This window comes from Tachyglossus aculeatus (genome assembly GCF_015852505.1).
Source record: "Tachyglossus aculeatus isolate mTacAcu1 chromosome 12 unlocalized genomic scaffold, mTacAcu1.pri SUPER_6_unloc_1, whole genome shotgun sequence".
Taxonomy (NCBI): domain Eukaryota; kingdom Metazoa; phylum Chordata; class Mammalia; order Monotremata; family Tachyglossidae; genus Tachyglossus; species Tachyglossus aculeatus.
In genome coordinates, this window is record NW_024044828.1 from 7,941,067 (window position 1) to 7,966,978 (window position 25,912).

The 25,912-nt window shown below is 38.5% G+C and overlaps 1 protein-coding gene across 2 annotated transcripts in view; it reads right to left on the reverse strand.

Moving 5' to 3' along the window:
* SEMA3E (semaphorin 3E) overlaps nucleotides 1–25,912 on the reverse strand; it is a 192,347-nt gene that overhangs the window by 14,461 nt on the left and 151,974 nt on the right. For both annotated transcript variants that reach the window (XM_038741276.1, XM_038741275.1), the window contains exons 6-14: nucleotides 24,357–24,476; nucleotides 22,960–23,102; nucleotides 21,155–21,269; nucleotides 20,481–20,550; nucleotides 19,165–19,309; nucleotides 16,714–16,936; nucleotides 8,675–8,766; nucleotides 5,821–5,862; nucleotides 4,362–4,528 (exon numbers count right to left, since the gene is read on the reverse strand). In XM_038741276.1, coding sequence (XP_038597204.1) covers nucleotides 4,362–4,528; nucleotides 5,821–5,862; nucleotides 8,675–8,766; nucleotides 16,714–16,936; nucleotides 19,165–19,309; nucleotides 20,481–20,550; nucleotides 21,155–21,269; nucleotides 22,960–23,102; nucleotides 24,357–24,476 — 1,117 coding nt within the window. The remainder of the gene's footprint in view (nucleotides 1–4,361; nucleotides 4,529–5,820; nucleotides 5,863–8,674; nucleotides 8,767–16,713; nucleotides 16,937–19,164; nucleotides 19,310–20,480; nucleotides 20,551–21,154; nucleotides 21,270–22,959; nucleotides 23,103–24,356; nucleotides 24,477–25,912) is intronic.

Consider the following 25,912-nt stretch of genomic DNA (forward strand, 5'->3'; position numbering starts at 1 on the left):
AAAAGGTTTTTCTACCCTAAGTTTTATAATTCAGTTGGAATCAATCACTGGTATTCACTGAGTGCATTCTGTTCAGAACACTGTAACTGTACTGAACACTGCTTAGTAAATTCAAAGAAGCAGAGAGAAAAGTACAGGACGGGGTTAGGTAGACAATACAAGCACAAGTCAGGAACTGTTAATCAATGGCATTTATTGAGCGCTTACTGTGTGCAGAACACTGTACAAGAATTCAGGATAACAGACTTGGTAGTCATCTTCCCTTACTCCAAGGACCTTACAGTATAGAGGGGGAAGCACACATTAAAATGAATTATGGATCTGTACATAAGTGCTGCGGGGCTGAAGGTGAGGTGAGTAGTGGGTGCTTAGTTGGCAAAAGACTTCTTGGGAGGAGATGGGATTTGAATAAGATTTTGAAAGTGAAGTGAGTAGTGGTCTCTAGTATAGGAAGGAGGAGGGAGTTACAGTCCAGAGGGAGGATATGGGTAAGGGGTTGGCAATAAGGTAGATGAGTTTTTGTTACAGTAAGTTGACATTTAAGGAGCAAGCTTGTGATGACGCTTGAGGAGAAAAGTGTGCAGATTGGGTTATAATAGGAAATCTATGGGGTAAGATAGGAAGGAACAAACTGCAGTTTGGAAATCTCCAACTTAAAAAAAAAGATTAGTTTGTTAGGCTGTTGGGGAAACTCATGACAGAGAGCGGTGGATAGCAGTATTTCTGAAGCAGCTGAAGAGCTGGGATTTGGGGAAAGATGGGGAAGAAAGGAAATGGAGGATTCCTGCTTATATTTCAACCTCAAATGTTTTCTTGTAAAAGATCTTAACTAGAGATGAAGGATCTGGGAGAGGGTACTTGTATCTACCCCAGCACTTACTATGGTAAGTGCTTAACAAAATGCCATAACTATTATTATTAACAGAATGGAGGGTATTAATTCATTCATTCCATCATATTTACTGAGTGCTTACTGTAAGCAGAGCACTGGACTAAAGGCTTGGAAGAGTATAGTATAACAATGAACATCACCTGTGTTAGAAAAAAGGGCCCTTAGGAGCACTGGGATGGGGTCAGACCAAACGTTCTGGTATTGGTGTTTGGATGCTTCATGCATTTTAAATTTACCTACATATTAATTTTAATTTGATCATCATGATTTAGTGCCTTCATTTAATATTCCCTTACACTGTGATTTTTTTAAGGTTATCATAATTTTGGAAACTCTAGGTGAAGACTTGAAGACGAAGAATATAAAAGAGGAAGCAGGGGGAGGAGACTAAAAGAGAACAAAGTGGACAGTGGGCTTTGACGGAGGAATCTACTACCCTTCGGAAGAACGTTTTGAACAAGTGTGTTTTTATTTTCTTTTCCTGTTGGGCTGCTTTCGCTCAGAGAAGGGAGAACTGTTTATTTGGCTAACCAGCTTTCAGTTTCTGCTTCTAGCCAGACCATAAGTAAAAATGATCCACTCTGAAAGGAAAATGATTTCCCCTTCATGTGCTAAAACATATCCAAGGGACCACCTGTAAGGGGTCAGAATGCTTCAGAAAATATGAAGTACAGAAGATCCATCATTTCCTCCTACTTCTCATCCTAACCCACTTAATTCCTCCCAAGAGATTTTATCACTGCAGTTGTCTTTATTCCACTCCATATATCTGTACCTCTCCCCTCCTTATCGGACAAAAAGACCATTGTCCCTTATCAATATGCTGAGTACATGGCTCTTCTGCAGCTATCTTCATTAACTGCTATCAGATCAACAATACTGGAATGCTGTACTTTCACCCTTTTTACGTGGCAATTCCCTACCCCTTCAAAATACTGAGCTTTCCTTTCAATCAGTGGAATTTATCCTACCCTAGTGCTTAGTAGAGTGCTCGGCACATAGTATGTGCTTAGTAAATACCACAATTACTATTATTATTATACAGAGCCAAAGCTTTAACAACAGTTTATAAAAAGGCTAAGGTAGTTCATGATCTCTGCCCATCACTCCAGAGCTTTTGACCTGTGTCTGACTCTCTCATATTATCCTGTGGCCTCATTCCAATCCTGCCATGCGCCATTATGGTACATAAAAACACAGAACACTGGGAAGGCCAGGGTGGCTGCTATGGCTGTGGCAGTTATTGTGATTGTTAGTGTTAGTCTCTGAACCACAAGAAACCAGAAACTCTGCTCCTCTAGCCAAAATTACCTACCATTTTTGTTTCATTTCTCTTTTATGTTTCTGTAGCCAGTCCTCTGTCCTAGGTTTTATTCCAAGGTTATGAGCTCTTTGAGGGCTAGTGAGCATGTCTAATTCCCAACATTCTTTGCTGCACTTTTTACAGTCCTTTGTACATAGTAGGTGTGCCAAGAAATACTAATAGTGTGGTCAATCAATCAATAGTATTTATTGAGCCCTTATAGTGTGCAGAGCACTGAACTAAGTGCTTGGGAGAGTATAATAAAATGGAACTGATAGACACATTTCCTGTCCACAGAGCACTTATGGTCTAGAGGAAGATCCAAGAAAGAACTGTAAAGAAGTGATTAATAAGATTTTGGCCCTTATAAGTGACTTTGAGAACCAGGCTGGATTGTGGATGATTGAAGTTAGAATGAACTTTGCTTTGGATTAAGTCACACACTTCATTAATTACACAGGTCATGAGTTTGCCTGGGAGTTAAAACATTCACTTTCAAAATAAAATAAATTAGTCTCAGCTGCTCAAGAGGACTTGGGGGTGAAGGCATGATGCAGTTCAGAATCTTATCTTCTTTTGAATCTCAACTCCCTCATGTGCAGTAGCATACAGTTCCCTCATGTCATATTTATCTAAACACTTTCTGGCTCCCCTGGGTGCCTTCCCTCCACAGACCTCTGCTTGGCTGGGAGATGGTGGCTGATTTAAAGCAGGTTGGAAAACTGGCTGTATCAGGTTAAGGGAGAGAGGTACAAACACAGACCAATAAGAGGGTTGTCTTTGACAATTCTTACAAAATATTACCTATTTAAATAATTTGTAACATCATTCACGAAAAGCTTTCTGCAAAAGTTTGAATAATATGATTTTACTGCTTTACTCACTGTGCATTAAAAAATGGTCACTCTTTGTAAAGGAAACACTCTTTCTAATCCAATACACTAACCTCCATACTTCCTTCACACACATTTAAATGCCCACTTTTCTTTGAGTGACTTGCTGATGATCTTGAACACTCTCTCTGAGTTGAACGGAAGTGGCATAATAACTAGTTTAGCTATATTGCAAAGAGTGGCTGCACTTTTCTACAGACACCTCGGAATAGCTCCTTTGAGGATCAGCAGAAAGATTGGAGTTGATAACTAATATAGTTGAATGCAATTAACCTGCTAGATAAGAACATATCTGCAGCTGCCAACAGGATGATAGTTTTCCTGGGTTCAGGTTATATAAATCTCCAATTTATATGGTTGTTGATTTTTCAGAGCTGGAACAGAGAGTGCATTTTCAGAAGTGTCAATTTAGTTTGGCTTAGCTCTTTCAAATATAAAATGTCCTCCTGGGCCTTTAAAAAAAAATCCTTGAGGTGAAATGCTTGGAATCCCACTTGTGTGTGACTTCCACCGCATGACTTATCTTAAGGGTTCTTAATTTACTCATTTCTCTGGCTGTTCACTCTCATCTCATAAATTACAGAATTAATTTCTTCTGGATGCAATTAGCACTGGCTCACTTTGAGACTAAACAGCATTCAGTGTCATGGGAAAATAAAGATGAAGTATCATGGGACAAGGGGGAAAAAAGAGAGATGATATTTTTGAGCCCTCTGAAAGGTACTGAGAGTTCATGAACTGATACTTAATTAATGGATAGGAACTGCCTTCCCACAGTTGCCAGAGACCGAAAAGTCCATCTCTCCAATAATCCAAAAATGGTAGGAAAAAAAACAAAAAACAGAGGATGATTTTAATGACTGTGTATATATCTCATCAGTAGTAGCAATTAAGAGTAGGGCTGGCTCACAAAAAACTTGAACATCTGCTTATGTAAATCTTTAGTCTTCTTCTTCTGCCATATGATTACACTATATTTGATTGTTTTTTTGCCCGATAGTGGCTGACAAAACACTTGCATATATTAAAAAAGGAGTTTCTGCTTTCTCAAAAGGGTTTATAGGAACACATTTAATGTTCCCTATGTACTTATCAAAATCTGCATATGTTTTTAAACAGGTTTCTTTAGACTTCCAAATGCTAGTCAAGGCAATAGCTGTATTAGTTTATTGCATTTTGAAAAATGCAACATTATTTTTTATGGACTCGATTGGAGCAGAAGGAAAGATCCCTGTACAGTTATATAGGCAATATGGTGGTACACTACTTTTACCTTTTTGCAGGTGATCCTGTGGGATAATAGCGGGAACAAGATATTCCATCCCAAGCACAGTATGGATCTCTCGCGAGGCAGCAGTCAGCACAAGCTGAACCATACACGTTGCATTGATGGAATTTAACTTGGGCCACAGCAGATCCTGACCCAACATAGAGCTGTTGCTATAGAAACAGAAGCAAAAAACATTAATAGACAACCTCTACTATTACCACATAATGATCCTGCATATTCTCTCACATCCTCTAACCACTGATTATCTGGCATCAATGACACACTGATTTTACAGTGTCTAAAGACAAATGATGACACCTAATGTTGATGAGATCATCTTTTAGGGTCCATGTGGATCTGATGAAAAGAAATCTTGAAATTAATAAGAGTATCTCAAGAATCTTCTCCTCAGTTCAGCAAAATATGGACTGCATTGTTTTGGAAGTTCCTTTTACTACACAACGATATAGACTGCAGCATTATAGAGAAGCAGCATGGAGTACTGGCGTGAAGATAATGGGTTCTAATCCTGACTCCGCCACTTGTCTGCTGTGTGACCTTGGGCAAGTAATTCAATTTTTCTGTGACTCAGTTATCTCAACTGCAAAATGGGGATTGAAACTGTGAGCCTCTCGTGGGACAGGGACTGTGTCCAACCTGAATTGCTTGTACCCACCTCAGTGCTTAGTACAGTGCCTGGCACATCATAAGCCCTTAACAAATGCCATAATCATTATTATAATTATTAAACTGAACAACTGCATGTACCGAATGACAGGGTTTAAGGGATCTGAGAGGTCATCTGGTCCATACCTCTGTGTGCAGAGAGGTCTGTAATGTAGAATGGCAGAAAACTTTCTACCCTGTTTTGGAAGGTCTCCAGGCAACAATGTTGAATCATGATTAAGAACCAAAAAGTGACATACAGTCTTGCTTCCAAAGAACTGGCCTCTGAACAACAGGTCTCATTTTCAAATAAAGTGCATATGATGATGATTTAACTTATAATACTTTGATGCTGGATCCTCTTCCCACTTTACCAGTCCCTTAGTTCAGCAACCACCAATCAGTCAGTCAATGGTATTTCCTGAACATTTACTTTGTGCAAAGCACTGTCCATAAAAAAGTCTCAAACATTCAAGCATTGACAAACAAGTATAAAGCTTTAAAAATTAACCATATATATAAAAAAACTCAGAGACACTTTTTTTATGAGAATTTCCAAAGATTCAGCATACTACACACTTTCTATGTATGACTCAGATTGATTCACCAAAACAGCACCAGTAACTGTTTTCATGCTAGACTAGCTCACCAAGTTTAGGAAGCAAAAATATTATGTCCTATCACATGTGAAATTATGAAATTGGAATTTAGATGATTTTCAGATTAATACACTCCTACATATTTGCTATATCAGATGTTATTTCCCAGTAATTTAAATACATAAAAGATGCCTTACTCTTTTTGAAGAAATTTCCATAAAAAGAATGGGATCAGGAACCTGGAAAAAAAATTTAGTGTTTAACCAAGGAAATAGAAGAACCAGTCTTTTCTATCAAGACACCAAGGATTTTGTCTGCATCACTCAAGCATCACCAACCAGACCAATCTTCTAGATCTTCCCAGGCAAACTAAATGTGTCATAGAGGAAATTCATGTTTTCCTTACCTTTTAGGGCCAAATTTTTATTCCTCTATATTTTACCATTATGCCTCCTATTTGAAAGAAGGAAGATAAATGTCTTAATGGCGTTTACCTAGCAAGCAAGTTGTTTGGGACGTTGCTAGCTGATGCACCTCAGTTTATCCTTATCCTGCCCCACAACTATCGTAATTGCAGTTGCAACAGCCTGTGCTTGTTGTTTACTTCAGAAACATCTGAAAATACTTGGCTCCCAAATCAGGCTTTCCAAACAAAATATTTTTGCAAAAAGACATTTCTGGCTCATGGAAATGTTTCAGCTGAAATGTGCATGTTTATCTTGTTGGGATGCTTCCAGGTCAAAGATTCAAAATACAAATAAAATAGTTTATTAAATATTTGTCAGTATAGACAGCATATCTAAACCCTTATGCTGAAGTCAAAACAGCACTGGATCTTTGTCTCACCAACTGTGTGACTTTGGCCATAGTTATTTACCTTCTTAGTGCCTCATTTCCTCAACAGTGAAATGGGGCTAATAATAACTGTTCCTCCTCACCCCAACAGGATGGGGTGAGACAGTGATACGTGACGTGAAAGTTCTTTGTCTTCTTAGGTATAAAGGCTCTGCAAAAATCCAAGATAGGCTCAGATCTGCCAAAATTCATTATTCAATCATATTTATTGAACACTAACAGTGTGCATGCATCTTTTCACCAACCATTTTAATTAAGATGTTGTTAAGGAGTTAGAAAATGCTTTTCTGGTAGAGGGTGCAAGTTTAGATACTAGCTGCTGCTGTGTGGGAAGAGTGTTTTGTGTGCATGCTTGCGGTGAACACTACTATCTGAGTTTTTCTTAACTCAGGGTTTAGCAAGAATGTAAACTTCATATTACATAAGAACTGGGAATATTATTGTTGCACCTGAGTCTCACATTCAAGACTGCAGAGGCAAAACGATATCTCCTTGGGAGCTGTAGAGAGGTAAATGATCTGCTTCCTTCTTTCCCTCACCCTGACGGTGTGTGTGTGCCTGCTTTAAGTGGAGAGTCTCAATCTGGGGAGAATTCCACTGACCATTTCACTCCCTTACAACTGGGCTCCCCAAATCCCATGGAGATGTCACAGGGCAAAAGGATTGCCTAGAGGATGGAGCAGGGGCCCGGGAGTCAGAGGGACCTGGGTTCTAATTCTGACTCCACAACTTGTCTGCTGAGTGACTTTAGGCAAGTCACTTCACTGGGTCTCAGTGCCCTCATCTGCAAAATGGGGATTAAAACTGTGAGATTAAAACTGTGACAGGGACAGGGACTTCGTCCAATAGGATTAGCTTATATCTCCCCAGTACTTAATACAGTGCCTGATACACAATAAGCATTTAACAAATATCATAACAAAAAAAGAACAGAATAGAAATAATCACATTGTTGTAGAATCAATGGATCTCTGGGCCATTTTCAAATGACATCTGCACTTCCTTAATCAATCATTAAGGAAGTATTTATTTAAGTATTTATTGAGGGCTTACCTTATGCAGAGTAGTCTGTTTACTAAGTGCTTAGGAGAGTACAACAGTGTTAGTAGAGAAGATCCCTGTCCTCAAGGAGCTAACAATGTAACATTCTTGCTCTCTGCATGGGAATGATGGGGCTGCCTTCCTCCATCCCCTTTACCTGCTCTCCCACTTAAAGTCCATGTTGCATTCCGAAGCATATTCTGCTCCCCTTTTGCTGGAAAGAACAGAGCTATCCTTTTTTAAAAATTTCAATGTGGACATGACTCCCCACACCTTAAAAGTCATCAATGACTGCCTGCTCCTTTATATACCAAGTAGAAATTTCTGTTCATCAACCTTTAGGCCCCTAATCAGCTCTCTCTCTTCTGCTTCTCCCTCTACACCCCAGCTGGTATCCTTTGCTCCTCTCAAGCCAACCTGCTCACTGTGCCTCATTCTTATCTCTCCAGCTGCTAACCTCTAATAATGATAATGATAATAATGATGACAGATTTTGGTATTTGTTAAGTTCGATTGTGTGCCAAGCACTGTACTAAGTGCTGGGGTAAGTAGAAGATACTCACTACTCACCCTCCCTCAACTCCTAGAAATTCTCTTCCCCCTTCACACCTAACAAAACAGTTTCCCCATCTTCAAAATCCTGTGAAATTACATCTCGTTCAGGAGGCCTTTCTTTGATTGCTTTTCTAATAGGATCACTTTAAATCCTCCACTCAGCCTTCCACATCACATAGGCACTTTGTTACTTACCACCCAATCCCGCAAAGCATTTATGGATATACATTTATTGTCTATTGCTTTCTCCAAGCTGTAATTTATTTTTAATTATCAATGATTTAATTAATTAGTTCTGTATTTTATCATGTCTCCCTCATTGGAGTGTAAGATTTTTAAGAGCAGGGATCATGTAAAGTAATTCTACTGTACTATCCCAAGTGATTAATTAGTACAGTAGGTACTCAGTAAATGCTATTAGTTGACTGGTTGGAAGAAGAATGGGGAAAATATGAAATCCTTAGAAATATACATATGATGAATTAAAAAACACATTGGGACTTCTTTCAGAAGTATCCCAGCTCCCCAGCACTTTGTTTTGGAAACATTTTAATCAACTGCTAATTTGTAATAGCCCAGGGCATTTATCACTGATAGTACCTTGAATACTTGCAGTTCTTCTAGAATCACTTCTTCCATTGATTCTGTTTCCTGGTTGTAAATGGTGATGACTTTCAGTACAATCCCATTATCTGTAAGAAAATAGGAATTAAGTTAGAATAACCTTAATACGTCCAACTGATGATGAACAAAGTGCATATTAATCATTAACCAATAAGAATTATAAATACAAAGCAACATAAAGAGGACCTGACAAATTCATTTCAACATGCAGTCCACATTAAAGCTTTGAAGCATCACTCCTTCCACCACATGAACTCATGGTCATTTGATACTGTGTCACAGTACCTTACTGAAGAGAAAGTATTTGCTAATCTCTGCACTGAAATGATTTTTGGAAGAAAATTGAGTTCTTATCTGTAAATCTGTTAAAGACAGTTCTCAAATCCAGATGTAAAAGGGACACTTTTCTTTCCATTGCAATCAAAATTTCTAGCCCAAGCCCTAGAGATAATCAACTAGAAACATCTTGGTGCTGGCAATAGTACTCTCAAAGGGTACACTGAAAAGATTTGCAAGAAATTATGGATTTCACGAAGAATTAGCATAAGTCTATATGAAATGGCAATTATCCTAAAGAAGACAGAAACACATCACAGAGAAGCTGAGATTTGTGATCAGCTGAAAGATGTCACTGAAGCGCGCTATTATGGGAGTAAGCTATTTTAAAAGTCTGCTGATGCAAGCAGAGAAGGCACAAAAGGGTACATGATCTGAGATGTTGGCCAAAAATGTACCAGCTTTGTAAATGTACCATTTTGGTGATATTAAGCTCCAAACCTGTCTTAGAATCTGCAGATGCTTAGAGGAAGGCCCAACCGCTTATATGGCTATAAAAGTTATCTCTTCCAGAGACATTACAGTAAGAGTCCAAAAAATAAAAAGAGCAAAATGGGATCAGCAAATACACAATCAGGGAATGCTGCTATCCCAACCACTTTGAAATTTACAGTCACAGAGCTCCTCTGGCCCTTAAGGCTTACTGATCATGAAATGAATGGATTTAGTAGTCTTGTTACTTTCCCTAGTGAATCACTGCTCTCCCAAGGTGAATGAAGAAGTAACTGCTTCCTAGGCCTGAATTCCAGAGTTTCCTCTTACAGACTGCTTGAGAGTGGAATCAAATGCCTCAGCTGTTCCCTGCCACTTCAGCACTCTCAGTCCTCAGATCAGTATCCAAATCCTTTATTTCCAATTCTTTCTACCTAATGTGAGTGTGACATATGAAGGATTGTCTAGAAAGCAGCTCGAGGAAGGGCAACCCTTGAAAAGATCAAAAGCAGGGGTAACGTCCCATCCTGAATCCAAAGGGGAAACTGAAAAATTGGCACAATCTTCATTTTCAAAGAACTGCAATTTAATGAGTATTTCTTAAAGTGGTTAACTCAAAGCCCTAGATGTCACAATAAAGTTTCCTTATCGAGTGAGATTTTTTTGGGTGGGTCTCCTGAAATTCTAACCATCAATTTTGGCCTTTCTAATAATCCTTTAAAGTCATGTTAATTGTTCTTACTAATAATCCTTTAAAACTATTTTGAGAACCCAAGCCTTCACGCGACAATTCTACTCTTGCAAGCCGAAGTGTTTCTATTGATAGAGTGAAAATTGGACTTTTCTCTAATACTGCTGTAAACTACTTGGTGTAAGATGTTTACATTTCACATTTTTTTTTGATTGAGGGAGATTGCATAAGGATCATAACGTGCAGTACTTATTTCTGCTTTCTCTAGTGCCAAAACCCAATGCACAAATGTTGAGACATATAAGTGCAAAATAAAATCTTCTTGCAAATACCATAAATCACAGCAACAAAGGACACATCAGAATAAATGAATCCTATGATAAAATTTCCTGACACAACATCCAAAGCTTAAAAGTTAAAGGTAAACAAACAAGAGTAACTGAAAACATTTTGATAGTACCCTAGTGCCTTTCTTTTATGTTATATAAAACATGTAATATGTTTTTCATTTAATATGCACTAGGTGCAAATCTACCTTACATTAAACTTTTTTTGACAGAATCATTATTAACACCTTGTCAAAAAGTCCCTAATGTGCCGAAAACATTTAGATGTACAATTGGAATCTCTTTAATCATTTCTGGGCATTTAATCAAAGCAGTTAAATGATTCAACTCTTTATCTTTGTGTGCTTACATTTTCTTTAATTCCCAAGGGTACTCGGTTGTGTATCCAACAAGATGAGAAATACAGGAACACTGACATAATAACCAATTCACCTAACAGTTTATGGAAGTCTGTTTTAGACTTAACATGTCAGAAATAAAACTCCAAATCCTCCCCCCAAACCCTGCCCTGATCTTTCTCAGTACTGTAGACAACACCACTATCCTCCCATCTCACAACCTGCTTTCTTGGCATTATCCTCAACTCAACTCTCTTATTCAATCCACATATTCAATCTGTCACCAAATCCCTGTCAGTTCTACCTTAACAACATTGCTAAAATCTGCCATTTCTCGCTATCTAAATTGCTATTATGCTGATCCAAGAACCTATCCTATCCAGTCTTGACTACTGCATCAACCTCCTAGTTGTTCTCCCTGCCTCCTATCTTTCCCAACTTTCACTCTGCTGCCTGGATATTTTTTTCTAAAATAAAAACATTCAGTTCATGTCCCCCCACTCCTCAAAAATCTCTAATAGTTATTTGCCCATCCACCTCATTAGCAAAGATAAACTCCTTTCATGGGCATTAAAGCATTCCATCAGCTTGTCCCTTCCTACCTTACCTAACTGATTTCCTACTACAGCACAGCCCACATGCTTGGCTCCTCTAATGTCTTCATACTTTCATGGCACCTTGATCTTGTCTTTCTCACCACCAATTCCTCACCCACTTCCTCCCACTGGCCTGGAACTCCCCTCCCCTTCAGCATGGTGCAGTAGATAGAGCACAGGCCTGAGAGTCAGAAGGTCATGGGTTCTAATCCTGAATCCACCATTTGTCTGTTGTGTGACCTTGGGCAAATCACTTAACTTCCCTGTGCCTCAGTTACTTCATCTGGAAAATGGGTATTGAGACTGTGAGCCCCGCATGGGCCACGGACTGTGTCCAACCTGATTTGCTTGTATGCACCAGTGTTTAGTACAGTGCCTGGCACCTAGTAAGTGCTTAACAAATACCATAATTATTATTGTTATTATTATTATTATTTCCAACATACCACAGGTCTCCCCTCTTTAAAATTATATCTCCTCCAAATGTCCTTCCTGGACTAAGCACTCATTCCCCTCACACTTCCTCTCATCTGGTCATCTTGGTACTTAGATCTGTACCCTCTAAGCACTTGATAGTCAACCCATCATCAGCCTCACAGCACTATGTATATATCTGCACATATGTACAGAACAGCAGCATGGCTCAGTGGAAAGAACACGGGCTTGGGAGTCAGAGGTCATGGGTACAAATTCCGGCTCCACCTATTGTTAGCTGTGTGACTTTGGGAAAGTCATTTAACTTCTCAGTGCCTCAGTTACCTCATATATAAAATGGGGATTAAGACTGTGAGCCCCACGTGGGACAACCTGATCACCTTGTATCCTCTCCAGCACTTAGAACAGTGCTTTGCATATAGTAAGCGTTTAATAAATGCCATCATTATTATTATTTTTATCTGTAATTTATTGTAATGTCTGTCTCCTCCTCTAGGCCATAAGCTCCTAGTGGGCAGAGAACACATCTACCAACTCCACTGCTTTGTTCTCTCTGAAGTGCTAAGTAGAGTGCTGTCCACATTGCACACTATTAATAATTACCATTGATTGATTAATTGTATTCAGGGATGAAGAATGAGGAGAAGCCCCATTCCAAGCAGGTGAAGTTCCTCCTCAGGCACTTCCTAGTTTGGCAAAGGTGATCCTAGTGGCCTTGATGCCTTTATTCTCCCCTCTGACAGCAGAAAATGCCCACCAAATTACCCCACCCCAGAGGGAGGGTAGAAGCTGCCATACAACAGTTAGAATGCTGCAATGCCATTGGATTTTATCATTGAGGAATCTGGCCCACAGAGAGCTGAAGCAAGTGCATGGCCTATGACAAATATCATTGCAATTGGAGCCAGGAAAACTGGCCTCTAATCCTGACTCTGTCACTTGTCTGCTGTATGACCTTAGACAAGTCACTTAACTTTCTGTGTCTCAGCACCTTCATCTGTAAAATGGAGAATAAATAATGTTCTTCCTCTCATTTAGACTAAGTCCACTAGCGACAGGGACAATGAGTGATATGACTGCATAATATCTAACCCAGCACCTAGTATAGTGCTTGGCCCAGAGTCAGCATTTAGCAAGTACCTCAATCAATCATATTTATTGAACACTTACTGTATGCAGAGCACTCTACTCAGTGCTGAGGAGAGTATAATATGACAGAGTTAGCAGACACATTCCCTGCAGGCAAGGAGCTGAAGGTCTAGAGTAAGTGAGGAAGCCTCCACTTCCCACTCCAACAATAACAGAGAAGGTTTTTGTTAACGACAATAGCAGTAATGATGGTATTTATTAAGCCCTTTTATATGCCAAGCACTGTGTTTCTTAACTGTAAAGAGAGTTAGAGAAGCAGCGTGGCTCAGTAGAAAGAGCATGGGCTTTGGAGTCAGAGGTCATGGGTTCAAATCCTAACTCCGCCAATTGCCAGCTGTGTGACTTTGGGCAAGTCACTTCACTTCTCTGGGCCTCAGCTGCCTCATCTGTAAAATGGGGATTAAGACTGTGAGCCCCGCCGTGGGACAACCTGATCACCTTGTAACCTCCCCAGCGCTTAGAACAGTGCTTTGCACATAGTAAGTGCTTAATAAATGCTATAATTATCATTATTATTATTAAAGATAGATACAAGGTAATCTGTTCAGATAGTTTCCTGTCTCATAAGAATAGGTGTTTTTTTTCTCCCCCATTTACAGATGAGGAAACTGGGCCACAGAGAAGCTAAGTGGGCAAATGAAAGAGTTGGGGCTGGAACGCGGGTGACTCTCAATCCTACGCTCTTTCCCCTACGCAGTACTTTCTCTCTCATGCGCCACGTCATCATCGAACAGGTCCCAGACTAAATCAGATTCCGGGTAGGAGAAAGAGCAACTGAAACCTGGGAGATACAGAACAGACTAGTTTCCCAACAGTGCAACTGGGCCTGGTTGAATTCTCCAATAGCCAGATGACAAGGGCAAACAACCAGCAGAGTTCTGAGCCATACCACTTTGATCTTTAGGGGAAAAAAACATTTATATGAACTGTATGCTTGGCTCACCATTTCCACCAGCACCTCCCCAAATTTTCTCCGGTAACAGATTGGCTATATTCAGCCTGGGACTGTCTAGGCTTATTATCTTCAATTTACAGAGAGAAATGTGAAACTAGAAGGTTTCTTCACTATTTGAAGGCATACTGCCATTGCAATTTTCACTCTCCCATCTAATTCTTATTCACACATTTCACTTTCCTCCAGAAGACAATTTAACATTCTTACTGAACCCTGATATGATTGTGGTCATGGGCAAATTATTCTCAAATTTGTTACAGAAATTGGATCCACTGGCAGCAGTGTAAACTTTCAAAACCTATACTTGGGATCTCCTTCCCACAATAGAGGAAATGGAGCAATGAAACCACTGCCAGATGTCAATGGAAAAGTGGTAACAGGTCATTTTCCCATTGATTCTTTGGATTTAAGGGGTTCTGTGTCCTGGCCTTCCCTCTGTACATATTCACAACCAGGCTCTTCTCCAGCACCTCACTTCATCTTACATAGTGGCTTGCTTCACCTGCTACTCCAGCTTGCTCTTTTTGTATTTCCCAAAGTCATTTTCTAATTGTATCTCACTCTATTCTCCCACCTCCAGTCCCTCAATTCATATTGTTCTCTATGTCTGGAACTCCCTCTCCCCAAGAAATCCAACAGATCACAGCTCTCCCTGTGTTCAAAGCCCTCCTAAAATTCCAACTCCCCACAACAAATCTTCCACAATAAATTCCAAACACCTTAAGCCATATCAACAACATTACATATTGCATGTGTCCCCAGCTGCAGCCTAAGCTCATGGTGGGGAGGAAATGTGACTCATTCATTCATTCAATCATATTTATTGAGCACTTACTGTGTGCAGAGCACTTTACCAAGCGCTTGGGAAGTACAAGTCGGCAACATATAGAGACAGTCCCTACCCAGCAATGGGCTCACAGTCTAGGAACGGGCTCACAGACTCGTATTTCTGTTTCCCAAGTGCTTAGTACAGTGCACTGCACCTCTTGGTGAGTCAAAAATATCATTACAACTACTTGAAAGACTCAACTTCCTTTGACATAACTGAAGTAGGGGAAGTCTAGGTTCACTGACAAACTAAGATTTGATTCTTAAAGATTTTCTGCAACAAGAAAGTACATGCCAATGATTTGTTTTTCTATTATTCATATGTGATGAGAGTTATTTCAATATTTGAGTTCACAATCTGTTTTCCCAATCTATTACCATAAATTAAGCAACCATTTTGCTAATCAATCAATCATTGCATTTACTGGTCACTTACTGTGTGCAAAGCACAGAACTAACTGCTTGGGAAAGTACAACAGAGTGAAGACACGATCTCTGCCCACAAGGAGCTTAAAACCTACAGTGGGAAACAGACATTAAAATAGATATGGGTTAGGGGAAATAACAGAGTATAAGAATATTTACATAAGTACTGTGGAGATGAGGTGAATATCAAGATGCTTAAGGTACTCCTTAAGGTGCACAGCCAAAGTCATAGATGACACAGAGGGAAAGGGAGATCGGGGAAATAGGCTTAGGTCAGGAAGGCATCTTGGAGGAGATGTGATTTTAATAAGTCTTTGAAGGTGGGGCTAGAGGTAGTATTTTGTATATGAAGGGGGTGGGAGTTGCAGGCCAGGAAGAGGACATGGGTAACAGGTTGGAGGAGAGATATAGAAGATCAAGGTACAGCAAGTATGTTGGCATTCAAGGACCGAAGTGTACCATTCGGGTTGTAATAGGAAATCATCAAAGCTAAACAGGAGTACGAGGGGGTGATGATTGAGTGCGTTAAAGCCAGTGGTATGGAGTTTCTGTTTGATGAGAAGGTGGATGGGCAACTGGAGGTTCTTGTGGAGTGGAGAAGGTATAGACTGACTTTTTTCAGAAACAAAAATGATCTGACAGCAGAGTGGAGGATAGACTGCAGAGGCGAGAATTAAGATTCAAGGAAGTCAGCAAAGAGGTTGATATAGAAATTAAGATGGGTAATGATAAGTGTTTGGATGAGTGTGGCAGCAGTTTGGATGGAGAGAAAAGTGCAGGTTCTAAAGATGTGGAGGTAGAACCAACAGGATTTTGTGACAGACTGAATGTGTGGGTTGAAAGACAGAAATGGCTTGAGGATAATGCCAAGGTTATGGGCTTGTGAGACAGGAAGGATGGAGGTGCTGTCTGCAGTCATAGGAAAGTCAGGGTTTGAGAGGGAATATGAGAAATTGTGTTTTGGACATGTTAGGTTTGAGGTGTTAAAGAGATGCCCTGAGAGCAGGAAGAAACACAAACTGCAGAGAAGCAGAGAGGTCAGGGCTGGAGATGAAGATTTGGGAATCATCTGTGTAGAAATTGTAGTTGAAACCATGGGAGCAAAAGATTTCTCCAAGGGAGTGGGAGTAGATGGAGAATAGAAGGGGACCTAGAACTTGACCCTGAGGGATTCCCAGTTAGGGGCAGGAGACCGAGAGTTGTCAGTGAAAGAGATTGAAAAGGAGCAGCCAGAGAGATATGAGGAGATTAAGGAGAAAACAACTTTGGTGAAGTCAGGGTTAGATGATGTCTCTAATATTCATTCAACAGTACTTTTACTAAGCACTTGGGTGAGAACAATAAAAGTAGACACAGACCATACTCTCCAGGAGCTTACAACCTAATTGTAATGAAAACTTTAAATATTCCCACGTGGGCTTCTAATATTTTTATTTATAAATTGCAATGCAAATTTTGAACTCTTCATAACCTCTTCATTACCTGTGCCAATAAACAGGACATCATATTTCCCATCTTCAGCTTCCACTCGATCCACTGCAATTTGTTTGAGATTATACTTCCCCTCAGTTTTTACCAAGATTGGTCGCTTATGGACTGGTAGAATAGGTTGATACATTAGTGGGTGATTTCTTGCAAACCGGATAGCCTCATCTGGATAATCTTTGGTGGAACTATGCTTTCCTCCATTCACCTTACTGGCACACTGTTGGAACAATATAATTAATTATCCATGTTTCTGACTTAATCCCGGATATTTTCTGGATAAATCATTTGAGTGGAATCTGTGCTAGGAGGTATGCTATGACATTGCAAATCACAGGAAAGTGGGGCATCCATTGAACCTTGAAGCTAGTAAGCCAAAGGTAAATAAACAAAAATAGTTCACACACAGATGGTAACCATACAAAATTCATCATCACATGAAGCTGTGCAGAAAGAAAATAGCTACTACATTTATGGCCTACAGTGCATAAGGCACTCTACATTACTGTGCCTGGCACACAGTAAGCATTTAACCAATACCATTATTATTATTATTACTATTATCATCATTATTATCACTAGGTGCTTGGTGAATGTGCATGAGAGGTTAAAAAATATATTTTCCTGTACTTGCTCAGGAAAGAGTTGGTTAATTCATTGATTCTTAAAAGACAAGTACAGGATTCTAGAAGGTATATTCCTAACCATGAGAATGCAAATAACTGAGAACAATCACTGCATAGTCTTCTAAGCATCCTGTTGCTCCTCTCAGAGACAGAATTTTGGGATAGATGGGCCACTAGCATGACATTAGTATGACATTTCTTAAGTTCTTATATTGATAAATGAAAAAATGAATATAATGAAAATGCATTTTTCTCTAATTTCTGAAACCTTTCCCCCCTTTCCTAAGTTAAAAAAAATCACTAAACCTTCCAAAAGCAAAGATGTTATAGGTCTGATACAGTAGCCTTCTAATTTGAATATATGCATCCAGAAGTTGCAGTTTTAAATAATAATTTAAATCATGTAATGAAGTTTGAAAGTGAAGGCGTTTTCCTTCAGAAAGGTTTTTCATAATGTAATTCAGGGATCAGAGTAACAATCGCAGTTGTTTGAGCAATTAACCAAACTTCACCCTGGCAAAATGGGTGAATGGCAAAACTTAAAGGATTCTACTCAAGCCCTGGAACTGCACTTATATTTTCCAAAGAAGAGTTTATCAGTCAGTCAGTCAATCATATTCACTGAGCTCTTACTATGTGCAGAAAACTGTACTAAGCACTTGGGAGTGTACAATATAACAATAAACAGATACATTCTTTATCCTTGAGTTTGCTAAATGGAATGGGAAAACCATGTGGTACAAATTTTATAGAGCCCAAACATTTGGTTTAAGTAAATGTCTCAATTTACTAGCTCAAACATTCAGTGGCAAAATTAAGGCCATTTCAGATAAAATGCACAAAAGTAACAATGAATTATTACCTTCAAAACTTAACAGCATCCTATTTAGTTCTAATATCCACATTGTAACTAAGTACTTCTGTGTTTTGCATATCTCCTTCCACTACCAATAACAATTACAACATTTTCTATGATCAGTTTTGCTATTCTGTAAAGTGCAAAGACAGGATACTGCTAATTAAATCAAGTTTACTAATAGAATTAAAGAGCCAAATTTTGAAAACAGGGATTTTTAAAATGGTTTGTTAAAAAAAACCACCAGGTAGCATTCATTAATTTAGCATGAATTTTCCTTTAACATGCTTTCATATTTTCTAATTGAAACCATTTATGAGAATACTAGAAGCATTTCAAGAACCATTCACTTCCTCCAAATCTCCGTTAAGACGATGTGGTTTTAAGAAGCATTTCTAGAAAAGTCTCAGGAGAAACCTTGCCCTGTTTCAACTCAAGTTTCCTTCAATAATGTGAAATAAAATACAATTTAGGTCTTCCTGGAAATAGTACTTTTAAGCGTATGGAGATAATGATTGACAACAATAACTCTTCCACTTGTGGAAAGTGGCAACATTTGGATCCAATTTTGCCTATAGCTTGGCAAAAAGTGCTTTCTACTTGACTTGGAAGCAATTGTCTAATCAGCCTAGCACTGGGATATTCCTGGCTGCTGGGAGCGAGGGTATGGTTTGAATTTTGTCACGTGGCACAGACTATCTTGGGCTTCTCCAACCAAGTTGCCCATAGAACGCACGGTGTGAAAATAACTGTTCATAGGTCTTTATTCTAATTTAAAATAATATCATCTAAAGAGAGAGCCACAGAAGCACTTAAAAAAATCCACTAGTTGAAAAGAAAATAGTGAACATAACACTTAGTATTATTCCCAAATTTCTCTATCAGCATTCCAGATGGAGCTAGGAGAGTATGACATACAGTGACCTAATACTGACTCTGAATAACTCAGTGAATGATTGTACTTACAGAACCAGGTCTTGGATAAGGTATTTTCCCTTCGTAGAGTGACCAGTGATATTCTGGCCCTTCCTTATGAGCATATGGTCCATTGAAAGCAGCCCGGATATTAGCCATATGATAGATACACACAGCATAGCCTCTAAATATGTTACTGAGAGAAGAAAAAAGATGTTATCAAACACACATTAGAGAATCGTAACTACAGACAGCAACTTAGACAATCACTTTGTCTCTGACTTAGCTTGCCATTTTTAACCATTCTTTCTACCCCAGAATTTTTTTCTTATATCTAACCTCTTACCCATGCTCTTCGCAATCCATTCTTGACCTCAATAGGAAACAAGTCATGATCTTCAATTATTTCTAATCTACTGATTAGATTTCAAAAGAATGGGACCTGCATTTCCCCATAAATATTTATTAATTAATAGCCCTAATGGTATTTAATACATACTAGGTTTTATCCTGTAATTTTTATTTATTTATTTTGCTTGTTTGTTCTCCTTGCTGCACTAAGAAAACAGCTTGGGAAAATAATCACCAATTGCATGGTATTATAAAAAGTAAAAAAAAAAACCCCAAACTCTCTGTCCACTAAATGACATTAAAAGAACCCCAACAACCATACTTTCTATTAATTGCTATCATTTTATATTCCAATTTTATCATCTTATATGCTGGTCATACTTGCCACTCTCTGTATCAGCTTGGGAATTTAGTAAATGGGCAGGAAACGTCTGCAAACTGTGTTGTGTTGTTCTCTCCCAAGCGCTTAGTACAGTGCTCTGCCCTGGCTAAACACTCAATAGGTATCATTCATTGATTGTCCTTTCTGTCCTGTCATACAGGATATTAATGAAAACAGTATACAACTCTTAGGCTATCACTACCCTTCTGGCATTCCACTTCTTACAATGCCCACCCCAAAATGTTCATTGCCAGTTAACTTTCGATAACTCTTACTCTCTGACCTTCAAACCAAACTAACCTGCAGTGTAGTACAGACCATATTCTTCGGATTAATTGATAGCAAAACAGGAATATAAATGAAGAAGCAGTGACAAACTCTCTCTACTGTTTTCCATTCAGCTGGAAAAGGCATTTTAAATGTGTGACCTGAATGATTACCACATTATTAAATTAACTATTGTTAAAAAAAGACAAGTTTTAGGGAAACAAGGTCAAAGCAAAAGCTGAGGAAAAAACTTCATAAGGGACATGTGTTAATGCCAGCATTAAATTATGCATGCATGTTTTTAAAGTGTCACTTGAAGATAATTCTTGAAACCCTTTGCCTCAAGTAATTTTATTAATTGTTTTACCTTGTTGTGTTGAAGAGACCAAATATCACTGGATTTTTGTTGTCTCTTGTTTGCAGCAAAAACACATCCTCTGTAGATTAAAATAAACTATTATTGTTCTTTATTTAATGACAATGATTCTGCAGTTAGCATCATTAGGCTACCACAGGGGTATCATGTAATTAAAAAATAGTTAATATTAAATATATATATATATGTATATGCATATATATTTATATGTATTGGAAAAGCAGCATGGCCTCATGGAAAGACCATAGGCCTGGGAGTCAGAGGACCTGGATTTCTAAACCCAACTATGTCAATGCTTGCTGTGTAATCTTGGGCAAGTCATTTAACCTCTCTCTGCCTCAGTTACCTCAAATGTAAAACAGGGATTAAAACTGTGAACCCCACGTGGACTGTGTCCAACCTGATGATCTCATATCTACCCCAGCAATTAGTACAGTGCCTGGCATACAGTATGTGCTTAACAAATACTATTGAAAAGAAAAAGAACTATTAAAAGTATTAATGAAAGAGAACATTTCTGGGTTTGAAGACTAGATACTCCTGAGTTTGCCCACATCCCGGAGTACAGTCAACAACTTGTTCTTACGTATGCTAGGCAGTTAAGAGAGTGAAATCCAGTAACTTTTCCCACGGTAAATCTCTTTTAAACCTCTTCATTTATTTACCCAGTTCATCAAAATGCGTATCGATTCCATTCAGTCCCGGAACTGAACAAACCAATCGGGTTTTGAGGAAGGTGCTCCATTTATTTACTAGAATCCTTTGTCCTCCCATGTCATTCTGAGGAAAAGAAATGGAATGTTAAAGGCTTCCCAAATGCTCTGATTAAAAAGAAGCATTTTTCTGATGATATTCATTCACACTATTTCTACTCACAGCCTCATTCATTCATCTTCAAGGGTGTATGATAATGGAGATACCCAGGTATTTCATCTATTGTTCACACACACTAAATATAATTAACTCATGCCTATGGATTGATCCAGTTCTCCACAGTGTGGGTTTGTTGGGCTTTTGTCCTTATTTTATTTTTTTTCTAATACTGATGATCTGCCCTGGAATATCTACCTGTGTTGGAGCCATACATGTCTGCACACCCCTTTAGAAAAAATTCTGCCTGAGCAGCCAGGCATCTGGAGAAGCAGTGTTGCCTAGTGGAAAGTGCAAGGAACTGGGAGACATGGGTTCTAATTCCAGCTCTGCCATTTGCAGCTGTGTCAACCTGGGCCAATTACTTGGCTGCTCTGTGCCTCCATTTTCTCCTCTGTAAAATGAAGATAAAATGCCTCTTCTCCCTTCACTTAGACTGATAGCCCCATTTGAGATAGGGACTGTGTCTGATCTGCCTATATTCTATCTACCCCAGCTCGTACCACTGTGTAAGTTCTTAACAAATATCATTATTATTATTTTTACCCTAACTGATAATAATAATAATAATAATAATAATAATAATAATAATAATAATAATAATAATAATAATGAATGCAGTGCTTGCTCAGTGTTCAAGTGCTGCAGGAGTGCATAGTATTGACCACCACTCAGTGTAAAGAGCACGGGCTTGGGAGTCAGAGGTCATGGGTTCGAATCCCTGCTCTGCCATATGTCTGCTGTGTGACCTTGGGAAAGCCACTTAACTTCTCTGTGCCTCAGCTATCTCTTCTGTAAAATGGGGATGAAGACTGTGAGCCCCACGTGGGACAACCTGATCATCTTGTATCCCCCAAGCACATAGAACAGTGTTTTGCACATAGTAAGCGCTTAACAAATACAATCATTATTATTAAGGGAAGTTCCTGTTCTCCAAACTCTTTCCTCTACCCTGGGACACCCCTACTCTGGGAGTATAACAGATGCTGTAGTTTCCAGACCCAATATCTCTCTCAGGACAAATTAAGTCCTAGGAGAATATTTTAATTTTCAGAATCTGGTTCAGAACTATATACAAAAGCAATTTGGGTTCATTTTGATGTTTCACCTTAGTAGTATTCAATCAATCACATTTATTGAGCGCTTACTGTGTGCAGAGCACTGTACTATGCACTTGGGAAGTACAAGTCGGCAACATATAGAGACGGTCCCTACGCAACAATGGGCTCACAGTCTAGAATGTACTAGATCATCTATTTAGTGCAGAGAACTCTACTAGGCATTTTGGGAAGTACAGACTAATAACATGACACGTTTCCTAACCACAAGTTTATCCTTGCCTAATAGTCTCATATGTACATAATGATAAAATAATTTTAAATGAAAAATCACTATTATCATCATAATTTATTGAATGCAGGTGGTGTGCAGAGCACTGTCCTAAGAACTTGAGAGAATACAATGAAAGTAGTCCCTGCCACTTCTTTCAATCAAATATCTGTAAACATCCTACACTGTTATACTATTTTAGAAGATGGGAGAAAGATTGATAGCTAATTCTGACAACTGGTTTCAATTTCAGGAGAAAGGACGCTCTTACCGCACACACTCTTCCAACTCTACTATAAACTGCATGGGCACTGTTTTCTGATTCTAGTGCCTTTTCAGTGAAGAAGAAATATACTTTGTTATCATCTCGGTCTTCATTGTCCGGAATCATATGTGAGGCCACAAATTTAGGCTCTTTAGAAAAGTAAAGAAATAAAGCTTTCATTAAATTATTGGAAACAAGAAACAACAGCTGTTGGGGACAAAGCACAGTAGTGATCTCCCCTCATCCCCTAGAATCCAGAGACAAGATCTTCCCACTCCCCTTCCTTCACCCACCTGACTTTTTACTTCTTTGGCCAGGTTTATGTACAAGTAGAGGTGGGTGGGAGAGGGGGAGAGAAGGGAATGAGAAGAGACTTCCTGCCTAAGGCCTTATTCCAATAATTGAGACAATTTTTATCTAGTGGCATCTGGAGAAGGAATAGGGAATAGAATTGGGTCAGGGAATAGAATAAGAATAGGGAATAGGGAGAAGGAATAGGGAAGCATCACAGCATAGTGGAAAGAGCACAGGCCTAAGAGACAGAGGACCTGGGTTCTAATCCTATACCTGCCACTTGTCTTCTATGTGACCATGCACAAGTCACTTAATCTAAGTCACTGCATGTCTAAAATACATGATCTCCATGTCTCTTATAATGTGAATCCCATGTAGGGAAAGGACTGAGACCTATATGCTTATACTGTACATACCCCAGCATCTAGTACAGTGCTGGGCCTACAATAAACCCTTAACGGGTTGAGCTGGGATGTAGAGGGAGAAGAGAGAGGACAAAAAGTTTGACATTTGAAGCTATGGAATGAGCCCGTGGAAGACTACTGAAATTCACTCCTACATGCACAGTTTAATAGAAATATTAATTACTTACAAAGAGAAAAATGTCATTGAGTTTAGTGGGGATTTTATAGTCTGAAAAACATGTATTCCGTTCTAATTTAAATTCTAAAAATAATGAAATGTAATGATGATGATAATAATAATAATTACTATGTGTTTAGTGCTAAAGTAGGTACAAGTTAATATAATAATAATGATGGTAGTTTTTAAGTGCTTCCTATGTGGCAAGCATTGTTCTAAGTATTGGGTGGACACAGTCCCTGTCCCACATGGGGCTTACAGTCTAGAGGAGAGGGATAATATTTAATCCCCATTTTACAAATGAGGAACCTGAGGTGGAGAAAAGTTAAGTAACTTAACTAAGGTCACACAGCACAAGCACAAACAGGTTAGAACTGGGTCCTCTGATTCCCCAGGACCAGGCTCTTTCCACTAGGCCATGCAGTTTCTCATTCTTGGAATCATTTCTTACTACTGTAACTGTTCCTTTATAGCAGATCTCTGTTATTTAACAATGAGAGAGGTTCACTTCCCTTCAACAGCTGTACCTTTCAGCTGACGCTCATTATCAGGCTCTGTCCGGATATGGGTTAAACGGCCCATGTTTCGAAAGATAGCGGCATCTCTTCCCCAGTAGTCACTGTAGAGTCCAGTATACACCTCGCTACCTGCAGTGTTACAAATGAGAAAATAGAACCTACTTAGTTCCAAAATGGTGACATATACACCTGCAGAACAGCTTGACCTTAAGGGAGATATTTTATCCAATGTCTGGACATTGTAAATTTGCGTGTAATGCATTAAAATTATGGGATGATCACCTGTTCAGCACTTTTCCAAGTGCTTAGTATGGTGTTCTACACACAATAAGCACTCAATAAATACCACTGTTTGATTCAGCTTCAAAATCAGACAGCTGCAAAAATTCAACTTTCCAAAAATGCATTATGATGTGAGGGAGATTGCAATTATAACTCTAGGTGACATTTCTTTAACTTTTGGTTGAAACATTAAGACAGAGTGTCAGCCTAAAATGTAAATGAAATAGCAAAAGCTATACAAATGCATAACTAATTTTCCAGTTGAAGTAATTCCAGACTTTAGCTGCTCAGGTTTTTCTGTCATGCTTCCTCTTATTGACTTATTTTCATGGATAATTGGCATATTTATAGTGGTTTTTCTTTCAAAATACGAATAGACTATGAAAACAATGGAAGATATCCCACATTTTACAATTTCCTGATTTATATATAAATTGACATTTTTTTTTTTTCATGTAAGGAAAGTGTTCTGGGAAGTTTTGACCCCAAAGTTTTGGAAATATGGTTTTGGAGTTCCAAAGTATTTGCATCTTGAAACATATATACATTTCATAATGCAATCAGTGTAAGTTTTTTGTGATGTTGCTTTTTAACTGATGTATACTGTCAATGTAATTATTATACTGAATGAAACGGATTTAAGAAATACTATTAGAGGTTGTGCAGCTAAAGTAGCCATTGCTCCCCACTAGATGGCAGAGCGAGGTTACCTAATAAATACGGTCTTCAAATCATTTACCTGTTCAAAAGAAAATATATAAATACGTTTTACTCTTTGTTTTATAATTATGGAACTTTGAAAAGTGAATAATTCATCTGGGGCTTGTGGACTTCCATATAAACAAGCATACTGGTAAACCAAGTAGGTATGGCTTAGGTTTTAGGAAAAAGTGTTTGTGAAATTCAATAAATTAATGTTGAATCAAAACAATGTTACAAAAAGCTGACATTTTAGAAACTATATAATACTGAAAAAGTTTTTCAGGTTTAAAAATGAAAATTCATTTTCTTGGCATTATTTAATAGGCACATTCAGGATTACCACAAACATGAAAGTGCAAAAATTGATGAAAATAGATGAAATTAAATTAAGCCTAAACATCTAAAATAGACAACCTTATGAAAGTTTGAGTTAATTAATGGTTTTAAGGTATAAGGATCATAATATGATTAATGAAATGGGTCTGTTCCTAATAAATCAATTTACTCCTTGTTGCAAAGCTTTGGCAGTGTTTATGATTCAATACGTGACATTTCTCTGGAAAAAATGTTTTAGTGGGATA